Below are 22,077 nucleotides of genomic sequence, written 5' to 3'. Positions count from 1 at the left end.
GCCAAATTGCAGAATGACAGCCACAGGGATTTTTATGCAAGAGCAACCTTGACATTTTGAGGCTCTCCAAAAGAAAACATACTTATCTCCCTATATTCATTGTGGAGCATTGTTCTGAAAATTACAGACATCCTACAGGTGTCCCTAAGTAAAAACCAGTGAATTTTTAGAAGGATAGGTGAAGCAGTTCATGTGGAAGGAGAGTTCTCCAATTTGAGGGGTGGGGAGTGATTTGCTTCTCCTTCCCTTCACCCATGGTTTTCTGGTAAATTTATATGAAAATGATACAGGTCACAGAGGTGTCACCAGGCAAGAAACCTGCAACGTTTTGCAACGATAGGACCAGGGGCTAGGGAATTAGGATGCTTGAAATTCAATTTAAGGCTTCTTCATAGTGAAGTGTGGTGGCGTTGGAAAAATGGTCATCTCACAGTCCCATCCTTGCCCTTCCAAAAGCACAGTGATTGGAGCCCATGGTAAAATGTGGATTAGAAGGTGAGCCTGTCAGTCACTCAACCACACTCTATCCCACCTCCTGCAGAGTTTAGAGAAACTAAACGAAAATTCCAAATTCCAGGCACATTCCTATCATATTGATTGATTGAATGCATTTATATCCCGCTTTTTTCCTCTTGCAAGGAACCCAGGGCGGCGTACATAATCCTCCTCCTCTCCATTTTATCCTCACAACAACCACCCTGTGAGGTAGGTTGGGCTGAGAGTCTGTGACTGGCCCAAAGTCACCCAGTGAGCTTCCATGGCCGGGTGAGAACCCGGATCTCCCAGCTCCCAGTCCAACACTCTCACCACTACACCACACAAGCTCTCTATATATGTGCGCATGCATGGAGATTTAAAATTACTAGGCTTTATTTACATTTCACTAATGTTAGCAGTGAAATAAAGAGTGCTTCTGAGCATATCCAAAATGCTTTTCTCTCACCACTGAGCATTTACAATCTCCCCCCCCGTTCTACTCCCCTCCATACAACAATCCCTCCTTATTCTTCCATCCTCCAGTAACTTTTTATAAAAAGAGATGTTTTGTTTTGTGCAACTCTCCTCTACTTCCTCCTTGTTATGTGCAAGCTTTCATTGTCTCTTCCTCCTCCCCATAAATTAATTTGTGCTGAGACTTCACCAGGATTCAGCCAAGGAGTCTGTTTTCAAAACTTGGGCTAAATTATGGAGAAATTCTGATCTAGGGATGGTGCAGGCACCTGACTTGTTCCGGGAACCCATAGATTCCCCCCCTCCCCGCGCCCCTGAACCCAGCTCGGCGAACCCCCATGCCCACACGAGGCTGGGGCTCACCACAGCCACTTGGTGTCCATGTGAGCGACCATTTTTGTGCAAAATGTGGCTTTGAATTTTCATCAATCTACTGTTTGCACAGTAGATCTACACAACAGTGGCTGTAAAGGTTCTTTTCAGTCATAGAAATGAACCTTTATGGCCACCGTTGTGTAGATCTACTGTGCAAACAGTAGATTTACAAAAAGACAGAGCCCTATCTTGTGCAAAAATGGAAGCTCATTGAAAAAAACGAGAGCCCCCTGGACAGCCCAGTGGCTTGGCCCACGCTGCTCACTGGGTTGGGTAAGTAGCAGGGATTCACTGAGCAGTGTGCAGGGCAGGCAGGGGAGGTTTCGTCCATCCCTACTCTGAGCATGTACTAAGTGGCTTTCCCTCACCGCTGAAGCTGATGCAAAAAGAAAAATACATATGACAAAACATGCATAGGATTGGGCTGAAAGGGTAGTCAATTCAGTGGATTGGAATCAGATGGGGAGTTTATTAAGTCTGCACTACCACGTTCACAAATCAGGGTTTATTTCTGAGTAAACATGCTCAGGCTGCAAATCTCCCTGCAAAAATAACCGTTGTTGGAATCCTATGTACACATTCCTGGGAGTAAACCCCACTGAACACAGTGGGACTCAACTTCTGAGTAGACATACACAGGATTGTATAAATGAGCAGTATGTATCTCCCCTCCACCCCCCAAATTAACACCTATTTTTATTAAAGCTTTCTGTTCATAGGAACATAGGATATTACCTTATATTGGGTGAGACCCTTGGTCCATCAAGCCTAGTATTGTTGACACTGACTGGCAGAGGCTCTCCAGGGTCTCAGGCTTTCCTAGCTCTACCTGGAGATGTCAGGGACTGAACCTGGGACCTTCTGCATGCCAGGCATGCCCTCTGCCACTAAGCTACAGCCCTTCCTATTGCTGGATAATGGCAACTCACAAACAAAACAGCCTCAGATTCCTTCTTCTGCAACCACATGAACCCACTTTTCTCAAAGACTTGGGTGAAGAGGAAGAGGAGAAAAACACATCCTTTTGTCTGTTTGCATAAAGTAAAATACAGTTCAGAACTTCTCTTGCCCATCACCGTCCCCTTTTGAGAATTCCCCAAGATGTGCTCTGGGTGGAATAAAGGAGAAAAAGAAAGAAAAAGGAAGAAGAGAAAAAGAAGAATGGTGATTAGAAATGGAAGGTGGGGGGGAGAGAATTCCCCAAGCCAAATGGCTCCTTTCAGAGAGGTAGCACTTCAGAGGAACTGCAAACAAGCTCCCAGTAGTGGGCATGTAAGAGTAGAAAAGTAGGGAGAGAGCTAAAAACAACAACAACAACGAGCAGACTGTCAAAGGAAAGGTGACAGTCTCCCCTCTAGTTTAAAAGGGTGGTATCTTCATGATACACTTGCTATTGTGTAGTGTGAGTGAGTCCCAAGGTCTTCCAGTAACTGCAAGGCTACTGAGCTCAGAGGGAAGAAGCAAGCTTGTATTAAGTAGGGATGGTGGAAGAATCTGTCCAGGGGGTTAAGCCCACTGGGATTTTGATGGCTCAGCCCCCTGGACTCCAGCTTGTTTGTCCGTTAGCTGGCCTGACTCAACACAGGTCAAGTCAGGCCAGTTTGCGGACTTCTGCCGCTGCCATTGCTAGCTGAGCTGTGTGCAAATGTCTCTTCCTCCCAGGCCCTGGGAGGGAGAAGGAGAGACTTGCACAAAGTGACCCCACCTCTGGCTGCTGTGTGCAAATCTTTCCTTCTCCCTCCCAGGCCCCAGCGGGGAGAAGAAAAGACTTGCACACAGCGACCCACCGCAGCTTGGAGTCTGTGAGTTCTGGCGGGGAGCCCATGGCTCGCTAGTACAAGCCAACCTGGTGGCTCAGGGGAAATCCGTTGAGCCCCAAGAGGGTCAGATTTCCCCATGCCAGATATCCCTAATATTAAGGCAGATGATGACATCAGGACAGCTCTAAAGATCTGGGGCACATTCCCAGGTGCATCTTCCTACAACAACGCCCATGGGTACTTAAAGGAGTAGATTTCTGTAGCTAGACATCTGGAAAACTCACCAGCTGCAATGCTGTATGCCGTTGTATATGTCATGTGGACATTTACAGCTCACCTTCACTACTGCCCTGCATCAGTGACAAACTTTGATTGGGACTGCTGGCATAATAGTTAGTTTTCATTATTTTAAGACCACATCACACTCCTTCTTCCAACATATGGATAATTTAGACTGGGAGACTTACAGGTAACAATAGCAATCAACCCTAACCAAGCCACAGAAGTATGACTTAGCTATGGCCTGTAAAGATTCTCGAGCTGTTCATTGCCACTGACCTCCCAGCCATTTTTCAAGGTTAGGAATAGGTGGTGGACTAGGATCTGTGTTTGCATGTAGAAGCAGTGTGGGTGGGGCTGGAAGATGGAGTTGGGCCCTGTTAAGAGTCCTCTATGGCTGGCCCTGTTCAGTCTCAAACATAGTATAACAATTTGTTAACAATATGTGTCAAAAATAATAACCTATGATTGCTATCCAGTAGCTCTACTTGTGATTAACACTCACATGGATTGGGAGAGCAGGGCCCGGCCCACTGTCTACTGCCATCTATTAATGGGGGAAACGTCTGTAGAGGGGAGCCTGTAATATCCACGTAGGTTCCCCAGTGACTTGGAACTATACACATTAAGCAGACTCCTCTCTACAGACATTCCCCCACATGGACAATGGGGGGCAGGGATGGGGTTAGAGGGTACAGCCCTACTTTCCCCTCTATTCCATTGTTAATCATTGTTAATGCTCGAATAGGGTTTATGTTCTGGAGAAACAGACCCCCATACAATTTCTTAATAAAAGTAATAAAATTATAAAAATCAGCTGTTTTCAAGGGTGTTGAATTAAGGGATGGAATCAATCCTAAGTCTTATCAGTGAGATAAAAGTCAGTTTTAGATGGTATCTTGTAAGTAAATGTTGGGGAATGAGTGATCTCACCTAAAAGATAAAGGCGATGGAATATATGTTGGAAAGCCATCAGAAACAAAAGACATTTTAAAATATGGTTAACACACTGAAAAGATAATTAAGCAGCAAAACTACTTCCATCCCAAACCTGATTGGGGCCAATATCAATAGAAGGCATGATTCACATTGTTAGTCTCAAGTTACTAATAGGAACACATACACTCACTTGCAGTCTAACATTTAATACCTTGTCCTCCAAGCCTGTAACACAACTTGCATAAAAACAAAAAAAGGCGATATATATATATATATATGTACACATACACACACGTGTGCGTGTGTGTATGTATGTGTGTGTGTGTGTGTGTGTGTGTGTATATATATATATATATATATAAAAATTGAAAAAAGTGAATCTACAACTCCAGGAAAGACGGGGAGGAGATCTGGAGCATTTTGTGTGTGTGCAAATTACACTTAAGTTGGTTGAATTCCTCACATCTGCAATTGAAATCTAATACCTACTTTGTCTAGAATGAACTTCTAGGGAAAAATGTCTCTCTTCTGCTTTCTGTCTTGCATTAAAACATCCACATCTGCACACAAATAGTATGAGAGAGACTTCAAAATGTCTTTAGTGTAATATGTGAAAATATGTGTGGGACATGATCCTGTCTACATCTGGATGCTCTGAGAGTGACTGGGTTTGGACAATAATGGTGGGGGAAATAAGCCACTATGGCTTATTTCCCACACCGCGTGTGCTGGTTACATGCTGGAGGAATTTGCCTAATTACGCTCGCCAGTGTGGGTTGCTGTGTCATGCGAACCTGGGTGGCATGGCTTCTTGGACTAGGCAGCAACCGTCAATTAAGCCATAGGCTGTTGTTAGGTTGCTGCCCACTCCCAACAAGACATGCCGTTTGGGTTCTCATGGCATGACAAGCCACTGTAAGGCAGGTACCCGCAGGCACCATGCAAAAGTGGAACCCATGGGCCCTCAACATGACAGCTCCCATGGGTAAATTAAGCCACGGTGGGTTGTCATGTCATGTGAACCAGCCCAGTGTTTTGTATTCTTGCAGCTCTCACCCTCTCAAGCCAAAATCCTCACTTTTCTGAGAGTGCAGTCCTATAGATGTCTACTGAAAAGTAAGCCACATTTAGTTCAATGGGACTTACTCCGAGGAAAGTGTGCATAGGATTGCAGACTTCATCTGGTGTGTTTTACTCTCTCCAGTGTATTCTGCTGTGGCAGGCAGTTTACATGGCAGTCTGTTACTATGTCCCCTTGTTCTTTTTGGTCAGGACATCTCTGCGTTCACTGCGGGAAGAAAGCCGTGTGCTTCCTGTCAGTTGTTGATTGCTGGGTTACCAACATAGGCTGAAGTACCCTTCCTGTGTTTCTTGCAGTAACTGGATGTGCTGAAAGATACACACCCACCTCCTTCATTGAAGCTGCACAGACATGCCCTTAGAGTTGGGAAGTTTACCACAATGCATAAACTAGGGGTGGGTGAATCTATTTCTGGTCTGAGTCACTTTCACATGTTTTCACGTATAATTCCATTTCTGCATTAATCTGTGATTTTTTTTAAAAAAAGAAAAATATTCACAAAATACATATTTAAACATATATTTTCTCTTAAAACAATATTTAGTTGCATATTTTGATACGTTTAAAATGCCGAGAATTGCACTCCAACATTCTGAAAAGTGAGAAAATTGTTGGATAGCTACGTTCTTATCTGCGCATTCATCTCAATCTGTGAGATGTAGAGATTAGGTCATTTCATATAGGGATTTGGAAAGATCAAATTCCTCCTAGCATAAACTAATCTTTGTTCCTCTTATTAAGCTTTGTTTTGTTTTGAGTGGATATACTGTTCTGCTTTTCCCTACTGATGTGCTTGGAAATTGTCAACATGGCTCATCAGTCGTCTTTTTCTTTAGGCCAGTGGTTTTCAGATGGTGTTCTAAGGAACCCTGGGGTTTCTTGGAAGCTTATTAGCCTTCCTTAATGAGAAGATCAGTAACTGATGACAAGCTATCCTGAGAGCTAGCTTGTTCTCCATTCTCAATCTTCCCCTATAATGTACAGCTGCAGAAGAGGCTTGGGTATGTTTTTAGATATACTCTCAATTCACTCAAAGGCCCAATCTTGGCCAGAACTCTGCATGAAAAACTGTGCTCCCTGAACATGCTCCAGAATCTTCTACAATGCACTGTGGTTGCTGTGGCAGACACTGAGGTAAAAATGTCAGAGATAGACAAGCTCTCCTCAGATTGGCTCAGAAATGAGCGGAGCTATTTACGCCCAATAAATATTTACCCCCACTGGTGCCTTGCTGAACCTAATCAGGCAGCTCTTCAAAGTAGTAACCAGCAAAGCAACAGAAGTGGAATTTTGGCTCCCAACCCTCATGGTGGACTGCAGATGGGTGAATCTGTCAGATCTGCTTTCTCCCGCATTCAATATTTTTAAATCTCAAGCTCTTTCTCTCCCGAATATGAACTTTGCAACGTTTACTAAATTCTTATCAAAAGGAACTAGGAGAAAATGTTCATCCATCTGCACCAGCCAAATTCAATAGGTACAGCTGTTCCCAGCATGGAGAGGACCACAATGTAGCTGCCTGCCATATAGCTGTTAAAGATGAGGAGCCTGTCAGAAAAAAAGAGGTGGCAACCCTAGCACTAACATTGCTGAACACATGGGGATTCAACCCCAAACCTTTAAGAGCAAAGGACTCAAGCACTGGGCCTGGATGAAGAAATCCACTAGTTTTAGTTTCTCCCCCATTCAGTTTTTTTACTTGGATACGGCAAAGTTTATTCAAGTATGGAGAACTTTGCGAATTTTGGTATATTCTTATCAAACCTGAACTGAAACAAATTTCTTAGCCATCCCTCTAAGCCCAATGGTTCCCTGTGGGAGGTGTTTTTGGCTCCCACCACAAGTTTTCCTGGGGCCAGCTTTTCAAAACAGTCCTCTAGCAAAGTCACAGAAACAGTTCTCCATGACTTTGCCCCCAGGAAAACTGGGGCATGGGGCAAAAGCCTCTCCCACAATGGGAGAACACCTCTGTGGGGATGGGCTTTCCTTCCTAGCCCTTGTTTTATCCAAACTGTCTAAACATAGCCAGTTCTCTCAAGCTTTTCATGTTCTTATAGTGCTTTCCAATATGGTAGGATTCTTTTCCAAGATGTCAACATTGTCTTTAAATTGTGGCTCCTAGGAATCACTGCACATTTCCAAATAAGCTGCAAACATGGTTGAGCCACACACCTGCAGTCCCTTCCCTTCCCCTCCCCACTCCACATTTTTCTCTCACATTCAGACACGCGCACATACATATTAGCAGTTGCAAAACCTTGAGTGTGTGGGGAGGACTGGGGGTGGACATCTCTTTCGAAGACAGAAAAGCTGAAAATAAGATTTAAGAGCCTAGCAAGGAAAAGTCACATTGATCGGTTCTTTAGAACATTCTGAGCACATCTTTGTTGCCTGGGCTGTAAAGAGCAGCTTACCGTGGGTTGGAATGGGAAAGCGGGTTCATTTCTTTCTGATAGTGACACCCTTGATTGACAGGCTGTGGAAGACACAAGAAGCAGGAGTGAGGAAATTATTTTGCCAACATCCTTTTAATATGGCTAAATCTACAGTATTATTAACTATTTAGCATAATCATGGTACGTGGTCCTTACAGAACCATGCTAATAAAGAGATAGGTTCCTGCCACCCCCTGCACAAAGGGAGTGGAGGAGGGCACAAAGGGAGGGAAGAAATGAAGAGGCAAAGGTAAGAAGGGAAGCATCTGTGTAGTATAACCATAAGCTCACATAGACAGGAAAGTAGTACATTTTGTATGCATGATAGGAAAATAATGTCATGCTGCCCTGATGCACGGGGCAAAGGTCCAAACATATTCACGTTTGGAAAGAAATATCAGTAGTACGGATTTCCATATTTTCTCCCTCCCTCCCTCCCTCCCTCCCTCTCACACAACACACACACACACACACACACACTTTGCAAATAATATTATGGTTTGTTGTTGTTGTTCAGTCGTGTCTGACTCTTCGTGACCCCATGGACCATAGCACACCAGGCCTTCCTGTCCTGCGCTCTCTCCCGGAGTGTGCTCAAGTTCATATTCATTGCATCGGTGATGCTATCTAGCCATCTCATCCTCTGTCGTCCCCTTCTCCTTTTGCCTTCAGTCTTTCCCAGCATCAGGGTCTTTTCCAGAGAGTTTTCTCTTCGCATTAGGTGGCCAAAATATCTGAGCTTCAGCTTCAGTATCTGTCCTTCCAATGAGCAGTCAGGGTTGATTTCCTTTAGGATGGACTGATTTGACCTCCTTGCAGTCCAGGGGACTCGTAAGAGTCTTCTCCAGTACCACAGTTCGAAAGCATCAATTCTTTGGCGCTCAGCCTTCCTTAAAGTCCAGCTCTCACAGCCATACATTACTACTGGGAAAACCATAGCTTTGATTAGACGGACCTTTGTCGGCAAGGTGATGTCTCTGCTTCTTACTATGCTGTCTAGGTTTGCCATAGCTTTCCTCCCAAGGAGCAAGCATCTTTTAATTTCATGGCTACAGTCACCGTCTGCGGTGATCTTGGAGCCCAAGAAAGTAAAATCTGTCACTGCTTCAATTTCTTCCCCTTCTATATGCCAGGAAGTGATGGGGCCACATGCCATGATCTTAGTTTTTTTAATGTTGAGTTTCAAACCAGCTTTTGCACTCTCCTCTTTCACCCTCAACAAGAGGCTGTTTAGATCCTCTTCGCTTGCTGCCATTAGGGTGGTATCGTCTGCATATCGGAGGTTGTTGATAATTCTCCCGGCAATCTTAATTCCAACCTGTGATTCATCCAACCCGGCGTTTCTCATGATGTACTCTGCATATAAGTTAAATAAGCAGGGTGACAACATGCAGCCTTGTCGTACTCCTTTCCCAATTTTGAACCAATCAGTTGTTCTATGTCTGATTCTTGCTGTTGCTTCATGACCCTCGTACAGGTTTCTCAGGAGACAGGTAAGGTGGTCTGGTACTCCCATCACTTTAAGAATTTGCCACAGTTTGTTGTGATCCACACAATCAAAGGCTTTAGCATAGTCAATGAAGCAGAAATAGACGTTTTTCTGGAATTCTCTTGCTTTCTCCATGATCCAGCAAAAGTTGGTGATTTGATCTCTAGTTCCTTTGCCTCTTCGAAACCCAGCTTGTACTTCCGGTAGTCCTTGGTTCGCATACTGCTGAAGCCTAGCTTTTATGATTTTGAGCATAACCTTGCTGGCATGTGAAATGAGCACAATTGTGTGGTAGTTTGAACACCCTTTGGCGCTGCCCTTCTTTGGAATTGGAATGTAAACTGACCTTTTCCAGTCTTGTGGCCACTGTTGAGTGTTCCAGATTTGTTGGCATATTGAGTGCAGCACTTTAACAGCATCATCTTTTAGGATTTTAAATAGCTCAGCTGGAATGCTGTCATCTCCGCTAGCTTTGTTGTTACTAATGCTTCCTAAGGCCCACTTGACTTCACTCTCGAGGATGTCAGGCTCAAGTTCAGTGACCGCACTATCCTGGCTATCAGGGACATTCAGATCTTTCCTGTATAGTTCTTCTGTGTATTCTTTCCACCTCTTCTTAATCTCATCTGCTTCTGTTAGGTCCCTGCCTTCTTTGTCCTTTATCATGCCCGTCTTTGCACAAAACCTTCCCTTGAGATCTCCCATTTTCTTGAAGAGATCTCTAGTCTTTCCCATTCTGTTGTTTTCCTTGATTTCTTTGCATTGTTCATTTAAGAAGGCCTTCTTGTCTCTCCTTGCTATTCTCTGGAACTCTGCATTCAGTTGGATATATCTTCCCCTTTCTCCCTTGCTTTTTGCTTCCCTTCTTTCTTCAGCTACTTGTAAAGCCTCCTCAGACAGCCACTTGGCTTTCTTGCATTTCGTTTTCTTTGGGATGGATTTCGTTGCTGCCTCCTGAACAATGTTACGGACCTCCGTCCATAGTTCCTCAGGCACTCTGTCTATCAGGTCTAATCCCTGAAATCTATTCCTCACCTCCACTGTATATTCATAAGGGATATGATTGAGGTCATACCTGAATGGTTTAGTGGTTTTCCCTACGTTCTTCCATTTAAGCCGAAATTTTGCAACAAGAAGCTCATGATCTGAGCCACAGTCAGCTCCAGGTCTTGTTTTTACTGACTGTATAGAGCTTCTCCATCTTTGACTGCAAAGGACATAATCAATCTGATTTCGATATTGACCATCTGGTGATGTCCATGTGTAGAGTCGTCTCTTGTGCTGTTGGAAAAGAGTGTTTGCTATGATCAGCGTGTTCTCTTGGCAAAACTCTATTACCTTTTGTCCTGCTTCATTTTGTACACCCAGGCCATGCCTGCCTGTTATCCCAGTGATTTCTTGATTTCCTACTTTAGCATTCCAATCCCCTATGATGAAGAGGACATCTTTTTTTGGTGTTAGTTCTAGAAGATGTTGTAGGTCTTCATAGAACCCATCAACCTCAGCTTCTTCGGCATCAGTGGTTGGTGCATAGACTTGAATTACTGTGATGTTGAATGGTTTGCCTTGGATTCGTACTGAAATATTATGGTTTAAGCACATTCATATTTAGAAAAAATAACGTAGTAATAATTTACATTCTCTCTCTCTCTCTCCTCTCTTTCCCCATGCCTGCCCCCACCCTTCAAATTCCAGTATTTTCAGTATTGGGTGACATGCACGCAAATGCTAACATATAATTGATTTTTATTTTAATATTTAGATTCTTATTTTAAATATTCATAATTTCAGAAAAATGCTCTATGCCTGATTTAGAAACTTAACATTTTAAAAAATATATATTTTAAGAAGATTTAAAACTCACTTTAAAGAAATTATTACACCTGACAGCTAAGAAGAATAATATGCAGTTCTCAATGCTATTATATTCCTTTCGGCCTGACAGTTTGGCGCAGCTGCTAAACAATGTATATTTCAACAATTTCTCCTGACAGTCAAGTTATTACATTTCAATTCTTGGTAAACTATCACTGGCTATAAAGTACAGTTTTTAGTATATCACTTTTATCGTTGCATGAGAGCATCTGTTCATGCATTTGTCTTACATCTTGGTTATAGGATTCTGTATCTTTGTAGATCAAGAGAGAATTCTTTTTCCCTTACTCCTGGATTAAAACTACAAACTGAAAGACACTTGATAATCAAGTTGCATATTATAGGGCTGAGGTCAAAGTACAAGGGAAGAAAACTCATAGTAATTGTGTAAATAAACCTGAGTATTTATTATCCAAGAATGTACAAAGCATACAAACTGAAACTCACAGCAAAGATATATGACAGACAAAAACAGCCTTCTGGTGGTGCTGTTGCCATAGATTAGACCAGTGGACAGACAAAGAGGTTATGTAAAATTAGCCAATATCTAGAACAAAAAGCCTTGCTTTCTGGTGAGAAGCTGTTTATAATCTATATGGAAAAAATTAGCACAGATTTGATGAGCACGGAAGATTGGGGAAAATATGATTAATTGGAATGAGACAAAATTTTATCATTTTTCACAAGAAAGGAATGCACCAAATATGATTTTCTCCAGGTTCATCAAGGGAAGGAAATCTTAAAAATTAGTTTTTAAATACAGGCATCAGAACAGTACTAGTGCAGTATACAAAAGGAGAAATGATGTTGGGGCACTGCAATTTCATTTTACTAGCATAAAAATATAATTCTTATGAAGGGCCTAATTTTCATCACCCCTGGAACTGTGGGTGGTAAAACACTTCTGAAAGTAAGTGCAAAAGCAAGTGAAAATTTGCCTTTTCTAATGGCAAATTCAAGATCTCAGAACAGAAGGGAAGAAGTTGTATATTTGTTTAAAGAGGAAATGTACCTTATATCTTAATGTGGGGAGAGAAGCTGTCAGATGCAGAAGAGGACTCTTAATGTGTTCCCTCAGACCCAGAACAGTCCCTGGGACCAGCTGTCTTTGCTTCTGGACTTCTGTTCTGAAGCCACCACCAGAACCCAGTTGACTCCATGCCATCACAGCCAAAGGCTTCAAAAGCAGCCACGACCCCTTTAGGGGAAAAGGCCTCATGCAGTTTCTGGGAGGAGATAGCAGCTTCTAGGAAGCCTAAGTCTCCTTTAAGGTTGCACAGGTCAATTTGGAGCACTCTATAGTGCAATCCACTCCTTGATTTCTCTAACTACCTCACCATGGCTTTGTTTGACCTTGCTTCTGGATTCTTTCCAGTGATGACCATCCTGGAACTCAATCCTTGCAGTACCTGACCTGTCTTCTTGGAGCTGAACCCCTGTTTGTTGAGTGGATCCCTGAGAATGGTGCAGCATCAACCCAGATTAGAGGATCAGGGGTGGGGGTGTTGTTGCTGAGGTCCATAAGAATACTATCTCACTCACCAGGAAACCCTCCAGACTGTATTTGTATTGCAGGCTGTGAGAGCCAATACCTGGTGTTAGGCCAGTGAGAGACTTGGGATATTGCTGGTATACCGCCCACCCTGCTGCCCAACAGTCTCCCTGACTGAGCTGGCTAAGGTGGTCTGGAGTGTGGAGTTGAAGAACCCCAGGACGTTGGTCCTGGGAGACTTCACCATTCACGTCGAGGTGGCCTTGATTGGGCCGGCTCAGGATGTCATGGCCTCCATAACAACGATGGGGCTGTCTCAATTTGTCATCTGCCCAACGCACAGGGGAGGACATACTAGTCTTTAGATTTAGTCTTTGCCTCTGGATGTGCAGGGTGGGGTGGTCCAGATATTGGGGGTGGGGGAGAGGTTGAAGTTCCTCCATTGTCATGGTCAGACCACTAGCTGATGAAGTTTGTGCTTACAGAATCAGTCTCCCCCTGCTGGGGTGAGGGACCCATTAAGATGGTCTGCCCCCAGTGTCTTATGGAATCTGATGGATTCCTGAATATGCTGGGGGAGTTCCAAGCAGCCAGAGCCAGCAGTCCTGTCAAGGCTCTAGTTGCACTATGGAATGATGAAACATGATGGGATGTTGACATGATAGCTCCTGAGCACCTTCTTTGGGGCTGTGGAGTCCAAGGTGCTCCCCTATTCTCTGGTGAGCTCCAGGCAATGAAATGGGCTGGGAGACAGCTAGAGCATAAGTGGTGTAAGACTCATTGTGAGGCTGACCAGATACACATGAGAGCACATAATCGCACCTACTGTGTGGTGGTGAGGGCAGCAAAGAAGGCCTACTTTGCTGCCTCCATTGCATCCTCAAGTAGCCATCCAGCAGAGCTTTTTCAGGCAGTACAGGGTCTGTTGTCATCTTCCCCAGTAATTCCTATGTTGGAGCTCTTGAAGGCCTACTGTGCTAAATTTTGTGAGGCACTTTGAGGATAAAATCACTTGGCTTCATGCTGACTTGAACAGTGCTTGTAGTACAGTTTCTGGTGAGGTGTCCAATGCACCATCTGGTTCAGCTGATGGGGATCAGTTTCAGTTTTTGAGGCCTAAGGATACAGACAAGACATTTGTAGCTGTTCAGCCCATGACCTGCTCTCTTGGCCTTTGCCAATTTTGGCTTATCCGAGCCAGCCAGGAGGTGTTGAGTGGATCAAGGGAGTGGTGAATGCATCTTTGCATGATAGAGTGGTGCCTGCTGCCTTGAAGGAGGCAGTGGTGCATCTGCTCCTGAAAAAGCTCTCCCTGTATCTGGAGGTTTACACCAACTAGTCCTAGTAACTAATATTCCTTTTCTGGACAAGGTGCTTTAGAGGGTGGTGGCTGGGCAACTGCAGATGTTCTTGGAGGATATTGATTCTATTGACCCATTTCAGTCTGGGTTCAGGCCTGTTTGGGGGCAGAATTGGCTTTGGTCGCCCTGATGGATGACCTCTTGCAAGAGGAAGTGCAACTCTGCTAATCCTGCTTGATTTCTCAGAGGCTTTTGATAATGTTGACCATGGTATTTTTTTAGATTGTCTCTGTGAGTTGGGAATTGGAGGTACTGTGTGCTACAGTGGTTCTACTCCTACTTTCAGGGATGGTTCCAGAAGGTAGCACTGGGGGATTGTGCTCTGGCTCCCTGGCAAATATGCTGCAGTGTGCCACAGGGTACCATTTTGTCTCCCATGCTATTTAACATCTATATGAAGCTGCTGGGGGCAGTCATTGGCATACTGATGACACCTAGCTCTATTTCTCTGTAACATCTGAGTCACGAGAGGCCTTGCATGCTCTGAACTGGTGCCTGGATGCAGTGATGGGTTGGATGAAGGCCAACGAACTTGAGACAGAATCCTGACAAGACAGAGTCTCTAAGGATGGGTGGCTCCCAGGTATGGGTCTTAGGGAGTTTGCCTGTACTAGATCCCCTTCATGGATCACTGCCTTGTTGTTGCGAAGGGGCTTGCATAACTCAGTGAAGCCATAAGCTATGCCGTGCAGGGCCACCTAAGACGGACAGGTCATGACAGACAGTTCTGACAAAATGTGGTCCACTGGAGAAGGAAATGGCAACCCACTCCAGTATTCCTGCCAAGAAAACCCCATGGAACATATCACAAGGCTAAAAGATATGACGCTGGAAGACGAGCCCCTCAGGTCGGAAGGTATCCAATATACTACTGGGGAAGAGCAGAGGGAATTTCCTAGTAGCGCCAGAAAGAGTGAAGCGGCTAGGCCAAAGCCGAAAGGACACTCAGCTGTGGATGTGTCTGGTGGTGAAAAGAAAATCCGATGCTGTAAAGAACAATATTGTTTAGGAACCTGGAATGTAAGACCAATGAATCAAGGTAAGCTGGAGGTGGTCAAACGTGAAATGGCAAGATTGAACATTGACATCTTGGGAATCAGCGAACTAAAATGGACAAGCATGGGCGAATTTAATTCAGGTGACCATCATATCTACTACTGTGGGCAAGAATCCCTTAGAAGAAATGGAGTAGCACTCATAATCAACAAAAGGGTGGGAAAAGCAGTACTGGGAGAATGATCTCAGTACGACTCCAAGGCAAACCATTCACCATCACAGTAATTCAAGTCTATGCCCCAACCACTGAGGCTGAAGAAGCTGAGGATGATGGGTTCTACGAAGACCTACAACATCTTCTAGAACTAACACCAAAAAAAGATGTCCTTTTCATCATAGGGGATTGGAATGCTAAAGTAGGAAGTCAAGAAATCACCGGGATAACAGGCAAGCATGGCCTTGGTGTACAAAATGAAGCAGGACAAAGGCTAATAGAGTTTTGCCAAGAGAACACACTGATCACAGCAAACACTCTTTTCCAACAGCACAAGAGGCGACTCTACACATGGACATCACCAGATGGTCAATATCGAAATCAGATTGATTCTGTCCTTTGCAGCCAAAGATGGAGAAGCTCTATACAGTCAGTAAAAACAAGACCTGGAGCTGACTGTGGCTCAGATCATGAGCTTCTTGTTGCAAAATTTCGGCTTAAACTGAAGAATGTAGGAAAACCACTAAACCATTCAGGTAGGACCTAAACCATATCCTTTATGAATATACAGTGGAGGTGATGAACAGATTTAAGGGATTAGACCTGATAGACAGAGTGCCTGAGGAACTATGGGGACTCGTAAGAGTCTTCTCCAGTACCACAGTTCGAAAGCATCAATTCTTCGGCGCTCAGCCTTCCTTATAGTCCAGCTCTCACAGCCATACGTTGCTACTGGGAAAACCATAGCTTTGATTATGCGGACCTTTGTCGGCAAGGTGATGTCTCTGCTTCTTACTATGCTGTCTAGGTTTGCCATAGCTTTCCTCCCAAGGAGCAAGCATCTTTTAATTTCATGGCTACAGTCACTGTCTGCAGTGATCTTGGAGCCCAAGAAAGTAAAATCTGTCACTGCTTCCATTTCTTCCCCTTCTATATGCCAGGAAGTGATGGGGCCAGATGCCATGATCTTAGTTTTTGTAATGTTGCGTTTCAAACCAGCTTTTGCACTCTCCGCTTTCACCCTCAACAAGAGGCTCTTTAGATCCTCTTCACTTTCTGCCATTAGGGTGGTATCATCTGCGTATCTGAGGTTGTTGATAATTCTCCCAGCAGTCTTAATTCTGACCTGTGATTCATCCAACCCGGCGTTTCTCATGATGTACTCTGCATATAAGTTAAATAAGCAGGGCGACAATATGCAGCCTTGTCGTACTCCTTTCCCAATTTTGAACCAATCGGTTGTTCCATGTCTGGTTCTTACTGTTGCTTCTTGAGCCTTGTACAGGTTTCTCAGGAGACAGGTAAGGTGGTCTGGTACTCCCATCTCTTTAAGAATTTGCCACAGTTTGTTGTGATCCACACAATCAAAGGCTTTAGCGTAGTCAATGAAGCAGAAATAGACGTTTTTCTGGAATTCTCTTGCTTTCTCCATGATGCAGCGAATGTTGGCGATTTGATCTCTAGTTCCTCTGCCTCTTCGAAACCCAGCTTGTACTTCCGGTAGTTCTCGGTTCACATACTGCTGAAGCCTAGCTTGTAGGATTTTGAGCATAACCTTGCTGGCATGTGAAATGAGCGCAGTTGTACGGTAGTTGAACACTCTTTGGCATTGCCCTTCTTTGGAATTGGAATGTAAACAGGTATTAAGGCGGGGCTGCCAGAGGCTGCTCGGGAAGGAGCACTTAGCGTTGCACTTGGAGTCGTACGGAACAGCACCTGCAGACCCACCCACCTACTTCTCCAGAGACACCAGCAGCCACAGATACCAGCAGCAAATAGCAGCAGCAGAGGGCAGCAGCTTTAAAGACCAGGGAGAAAGGGGCAAACGTGGACTTTATTTGCTCCTTCTTAGATGCTGTTCTCTTTTATCTTTTTTATATTCTTTTAAACTGTTGTGCAGTTTATATCTTAACATTTTAATATGTGCCTGGGAGGACTATTGAGCAACTCAGGGGGTCGGGGAGGTGCCACCATAACTGTGGTCACGGGCAGGGGGAGGTATGGTGTTGGGGGATTAACAGGCCAGCTGAGGAGAAGAGGGGATAGACATCTTACAGCTGTCCCCTCTTCTGGTTCTTCCCCCAACCTGATGGTTCCTGGCAGCCTTACCAGTCTGCCATCGGGTCTGGTGGTGCTGCTGCTGAATGCCAGGTCGGCCCAAAATAAAATCTCCCTCATCCATGATTTGATTGTGGGTGAGGGGGCTGACCTGGTATGTATTATTGAGACCTGGGTGGGGGAACTGGGAGGGGACACTCTCTCCCAGCTGTGCCCTCCTGGGTACTCGGTGCAGCACCAACACCAACTTGAGGGTCGGGGAGGGGGGGTTGCCGTGGTCTATAGGAATTCAATCTCCCTCTCCAGGCTTCCTGCTCATTCGAGTGCAGATCTTGAGTGTTTGTACTTTGTGTTGGGTACCCAGGACAGATTGGGGATTCTGTTGGTGTACCGCCCACCCCGCTGCCCATCAGTCTCCCTGCCTGAGCTGACGGAGGTGGTCTCGGACTTGGTGTTGAGGACCCCTAGGATGATGGTCCTGAGGGATCTCAATTTCCATGCCGAGGCTGCTGTATCTGGGGCGTTTCAGGACTTCATGGCCGCCATGACAACCATGGGGCTGTTCCAACATGTCATCGGCCCAACGAATATAAAAGGACACACGCTTGATCTGGTTTTCTCAACTGGGCAGGAGGATGGTGATCTGAAAGTGGAGGAATTAACATCTGTCCCTTTGTCATGGTCAGATCACTTCCTGCTGAGGTTTAGACTCCTGGCGGCCTTCCCCCTCTGCAAGGGTGGGGGACCTATTAAAATGGTCCGCCCCTGGAGATTAATGGATTCTGATGGATTCCAGAGGGCTCTGGGGGATTTTCCTGCTGGTATGGCTGGTGCTCCTGTAGAAGCCCAGGTTGCTCTGTGGAATGCAGAGATGACTTGGGCGGTTGACACGATCGCACCCAAGCGCCCTCTCCCTCTGAGCAGAGCCCGGCCAGCTCCTTGGTATACACCTGAGCTAAGGGCAATGAAGCAAGAGGGGAGATGGCTAGAACGCAGGTGGAGGAAAACTCGTGCTGAGTCTGACCGAACACATGTAAGAGTCCACTATCAAGCCTACTCTGTGGCAGTGAGGGTGGCAAAGAGACAGTTCTTTTCCACCAGCACTGCATCTTCTCAGTGTCGTCCAGCGGAGCTTTTCCGAGCGGTTCATGGCCTGTTACAGTCTGGGCCAGGGAGAGAGACGGTGGAACCCTCGGCGGCACGCTGTGATAAGTTTGCAAGGCACTTTGAAGATAAAGTCGCTCAGATTCGTCATGAATTGGACACCACGATTAATGCAGTTCCATTGGTAGAGGCGTTCAGAGCACCATCTGGTCCAGTTTTATTGGATGAGTTTATTGGATCAGTCCTGGGCCCAGTGCTCTTCAACGTTTTTATTAATGACTTGGAGGAGGAGGTGCAGGGAATGCTGATCAAATTTTCAGATGACACAAAATTGGGCGGGATAGCTAATACTTTGGAAGACAGAAACCAAATTCAAAGTGATCTGGATAGACTGGAGCGCTGAGCAGAAAACAACAGAATGACATTCAATAGGGATAAATGCCAAGTTCTGCACCTAGGAAAAAGAAACCAAATGCACAGTTACAAGATGGGGGATATGTGGCTCAACCACACTACAAGTGAGAAGGATCTTGGAATTGTTGATCACAAGCTGAATATGAGCCAACAATGGGATGTGGCTGCAAAAAAGGCAAATGCTATTTTGGGCTGCATTCATAGAAGCATCACTTCCAAATCCCGGGAAGTACTAGTTCCCCTCTACTCAGCACTGGTAAGGCCTCATCTGGAGTACTGTGTCCAGTTCTGGGCACCACACTTTAAGAAGGATGCAGACAAACTGGAGAGGGTTCAGAGGAGGGCAACAAAGATGATCAGGGGACTGGAAACAAAGCCCTATGAAGAGAGACTGAAAGAACTGGGCACGTTTAGCCTTGAGAAGAGAAGACTGAGGGGAGATAGGATAGCACTCTTCAAGTATTTGAAAGGTTGTCACAGAGAAGAAGGCGAGGCTCTCTTCTTGATCATCCCAGAGTGCAGGACACGGAATAATGGGCTCAAGTGACAGGAAGCCAGATTCCGGCTGAACATCAGGAAAAATTTCCTGACTGTAAGAGCAATACGACAATGGAACCAATTACCTGGGGAGGTTGTGGGCTCTCCCACACTGGAGGCGTTCAAGACGAGGCTGGACAGCCATTTGTCAGTGATGCTCTGACTTGGATTCCTGCAGTGAGCAGGGGGTTGGACTCGGTGGCCTTGTAGGCCCCTTCCAACCCTACTATTCTATGATTCTATGAGTTTCAGTTACTGAGGCCTGAGGATGCGGACAAGGTGCTTGGTCAAGTCCGATCGACCACTTGTGTTCTTGACCCTTGCCCTTCATGGCTTATTAAATCAAACAAGGAGGGGATGTCCGGCTGGGTCCAGGAGGTTGTAAATTCCTCCTTGAGAGAGGGAGTGGTGCCTGCTGCTTTAAAAGAGGCGGTAATTAGACCACTCCTGAAAAAGCCTAACCTGGACCCAGAGGATGTTAACAATTATAGGCCAGTGGCCAACAACCCTTCCTCGGCAATGTGCTTGAGCGAGTGGTTGTAGGACAGCTCCAGGCACTGTTGAATGAAACGGATTATCTAGATCCATTTCAATAGGGCTTCAGGCCTGGTTTTGGAACGGAAACTGCCTTGGTCGCCCTGTGGGATGACCTCTGCCGGGAGAGGGACAGGGGGAGTGCGACCCTGTTGATTCTTCTGGACCTCTCAGCGGCTTTCGATACCATCGACCATGGTATCCTTCTGGACAGGTTGTCTGGGTTGGGAGTTGGAGGCGCTGCATTACAGTGGTTCCGCTCCTACTTGGATGGCTGATTCCAGAAGGTGGTGCTGGGGGATTATTGCTCTGTGCCGTGGCAATTGTGCCATGGAGTTCCACAGGGCTCTATTTTATCCCCCATGCTGTTTAACAACTACATGAAACCGCTGGGGGAGGTTATCCGGAGGTGTGGGCTGAGGTGCCATCAATATGCGGATGACACCCAGCTCTACCTCTCTTTCTCATCAAATCCAGGTGAGGCAGTGGCTGTTCTGAATCAGGGCCAGGGCACGGTAATGGACTGGATGAGGGCCAATAAACTGAAACTCAATCCAGACAAGACGGAGGTACTGTTAGTGGGTGGTTCGTCTGCCCGGCTAGGTGATATTCAACCTGTTCTGGAGGGGGTTGCACTCCCCCTAAAGGATCAGGTTCGTAGTTTGGAGGTGCTCTTGGATCCAGAACTGTCACTTGAGGCACAGGTGAACTCAGTGGCACGGAGCACTTTTTATCAGCTTAGGCTGGTATACCAACTACGCCCTTATCTGGACAGAGATAGCCTAGCTACAGTGATCCATGCTCTGATAACTTCTCGTCTGGATTACTGCAATGCGTTATACGTGGGGCTGCCTTTGAAAATGGTCCGGAAACTTCAGCTGGTCCAAAATAAGGCAGCAAGATTGTTAACAGGGACTGGCCTGCGAGCTCATATTACGCCAGTACTTTTCCAGCTGCACTGGCTGCCAGTCCATTTCCAAGCCCGATTCAAAGTGCTGGTATAGAATCATAGAATAGTAGGGTTGGAAGGGGCCTACAAGGCCATCGAGTCCAACCCCCTGCTCAATGCAGGAATCCAAGTCAGAGCATCCCTGACAAATGGCTGTCCAGCCTCGTCTTAAAGGCCTCCAGTGTGGGAGAGCCCACCACCTCCCCAGGTAATTGGTTCCATTGCCGTATTGCTCTGACACTCAGGAAGTTTTTCCTGATGTTCAGCCGGAATCTGGCTTCCTGTAACTTGAGCCCATTATTCCGTGTCCTGCACTCTGGGATGATCAAGAAGAGATCCTGGCCTTCTTATCTGTGACAACCTTTCAAGTACTTGAAGAGTGCTATCATATCTCCCCTCAGTCTTCTCTTCTCAAGGCTAAACATGCCCAGTTCTTTCAGTCTCTCTTCATAGGGCTTTGTTTCCAGTCCCCTGATCATCTTTGTTGCCCTCCTTTGAACCCTCTCCAGCTTGTCTGCATCCTTCTTAAAGTGTGGTGCCCAGAACTGGACACAGTACTCCAGATGAGGCCTAACCAGTGCTGAGTAGAGGGGAACTAGTACTTCCCGGGATTTGGAAGCGATGCTTCTATTAATGCAGCCCAAAATAGTATTTGCCTTTTTTGCAGCCACATCACATTGTTGGCTCATATTCAGCTTGTGATCGACGACAATTCCAAGATCCTTCCCGCTCGTAGTGTGGTTGAGCCACGTATTCCCCATCTTGTAACTGTGCATTTGGTTTCTTTTTCCTAGGTGCAGAACTTGGCATTTGTCCCTATTAAATGCCATTCTGTTGTTTTCTGCCCAGCACTCCAGTCTATCCAGATCACTTTGAATTTGGTTTCTGTCTTCCAAAGTATTAGCTATCCCACCCAATTTTGTGTCATCTGCAAATTTGATCAGCATTCCCTGCACCTCCTCCTCCAAGTCATTAATAAAAATGTTGAAGAGCACAGGGCCCAGGACTGAGCCCTGCGGTACCCCACTCGTTACCTCTCCCCAGCTTGAGAAGGTCCCATTGATAAGCACTCTTTGAGTCCGATTCTGTAGCCAACTGTGGATCCACATGATCGTTGTTTCATCTAGCCCACTTCGAGCAAGTTTGCTCATCAGGATATCATGGGGCACTTTGTCGAAAGCTTTGCTGAAGTCGAGGTATATGATGTCTACAGCATTCCCACGGTCTACAAGGG

General features: G+C 45.6%; 1 protein-coding gene across 8 annotated transcripts in view; it reads right to left on the bottom strand.

The window, feature by feature from the left end:
* CFAP20DC (CFAP20 domain containing) overlaps positions 1-22,077 on the bottom strand; it is a 271,330-nt gene that overhangs the window by 56,585 nt on the left and 192,668 nt on the right. For all 8 annotated transcript variants that reach the window (XM_084840501.1, XM_084840499.1, XM_084840500.1 and 5 more), the window contains one exon: positions 7,800-7,861. In XM_084840501.1, coding sequence (XP_084696627.1) covers positions 7,800-7,861 — 62 coding nt within the window. The remainder of the gene's footprint in view (positions 1-7,799; positions 7,862-22,077) is intronic.

This window comes from Heloderma suspectum, chromosome 2, assembly GCF_057233095.1.
Source record: "Heloderma suspectum isolate Gila_16-S chromosome 2, 16-S_ref, whole genome shotgun sequence".
Taxonomy (NCBI): Eukaryota; Metazoa; Chordata; class Lepidosauria; order Squamata; family Helodermatidae; genus Heloderma; species Heloderma suspectum.
The sequence above is the reverse complement of the archived record's forward strand: the minus strand, read 5'-3'. Positions and strand labels throughout refer to the sequence as shown.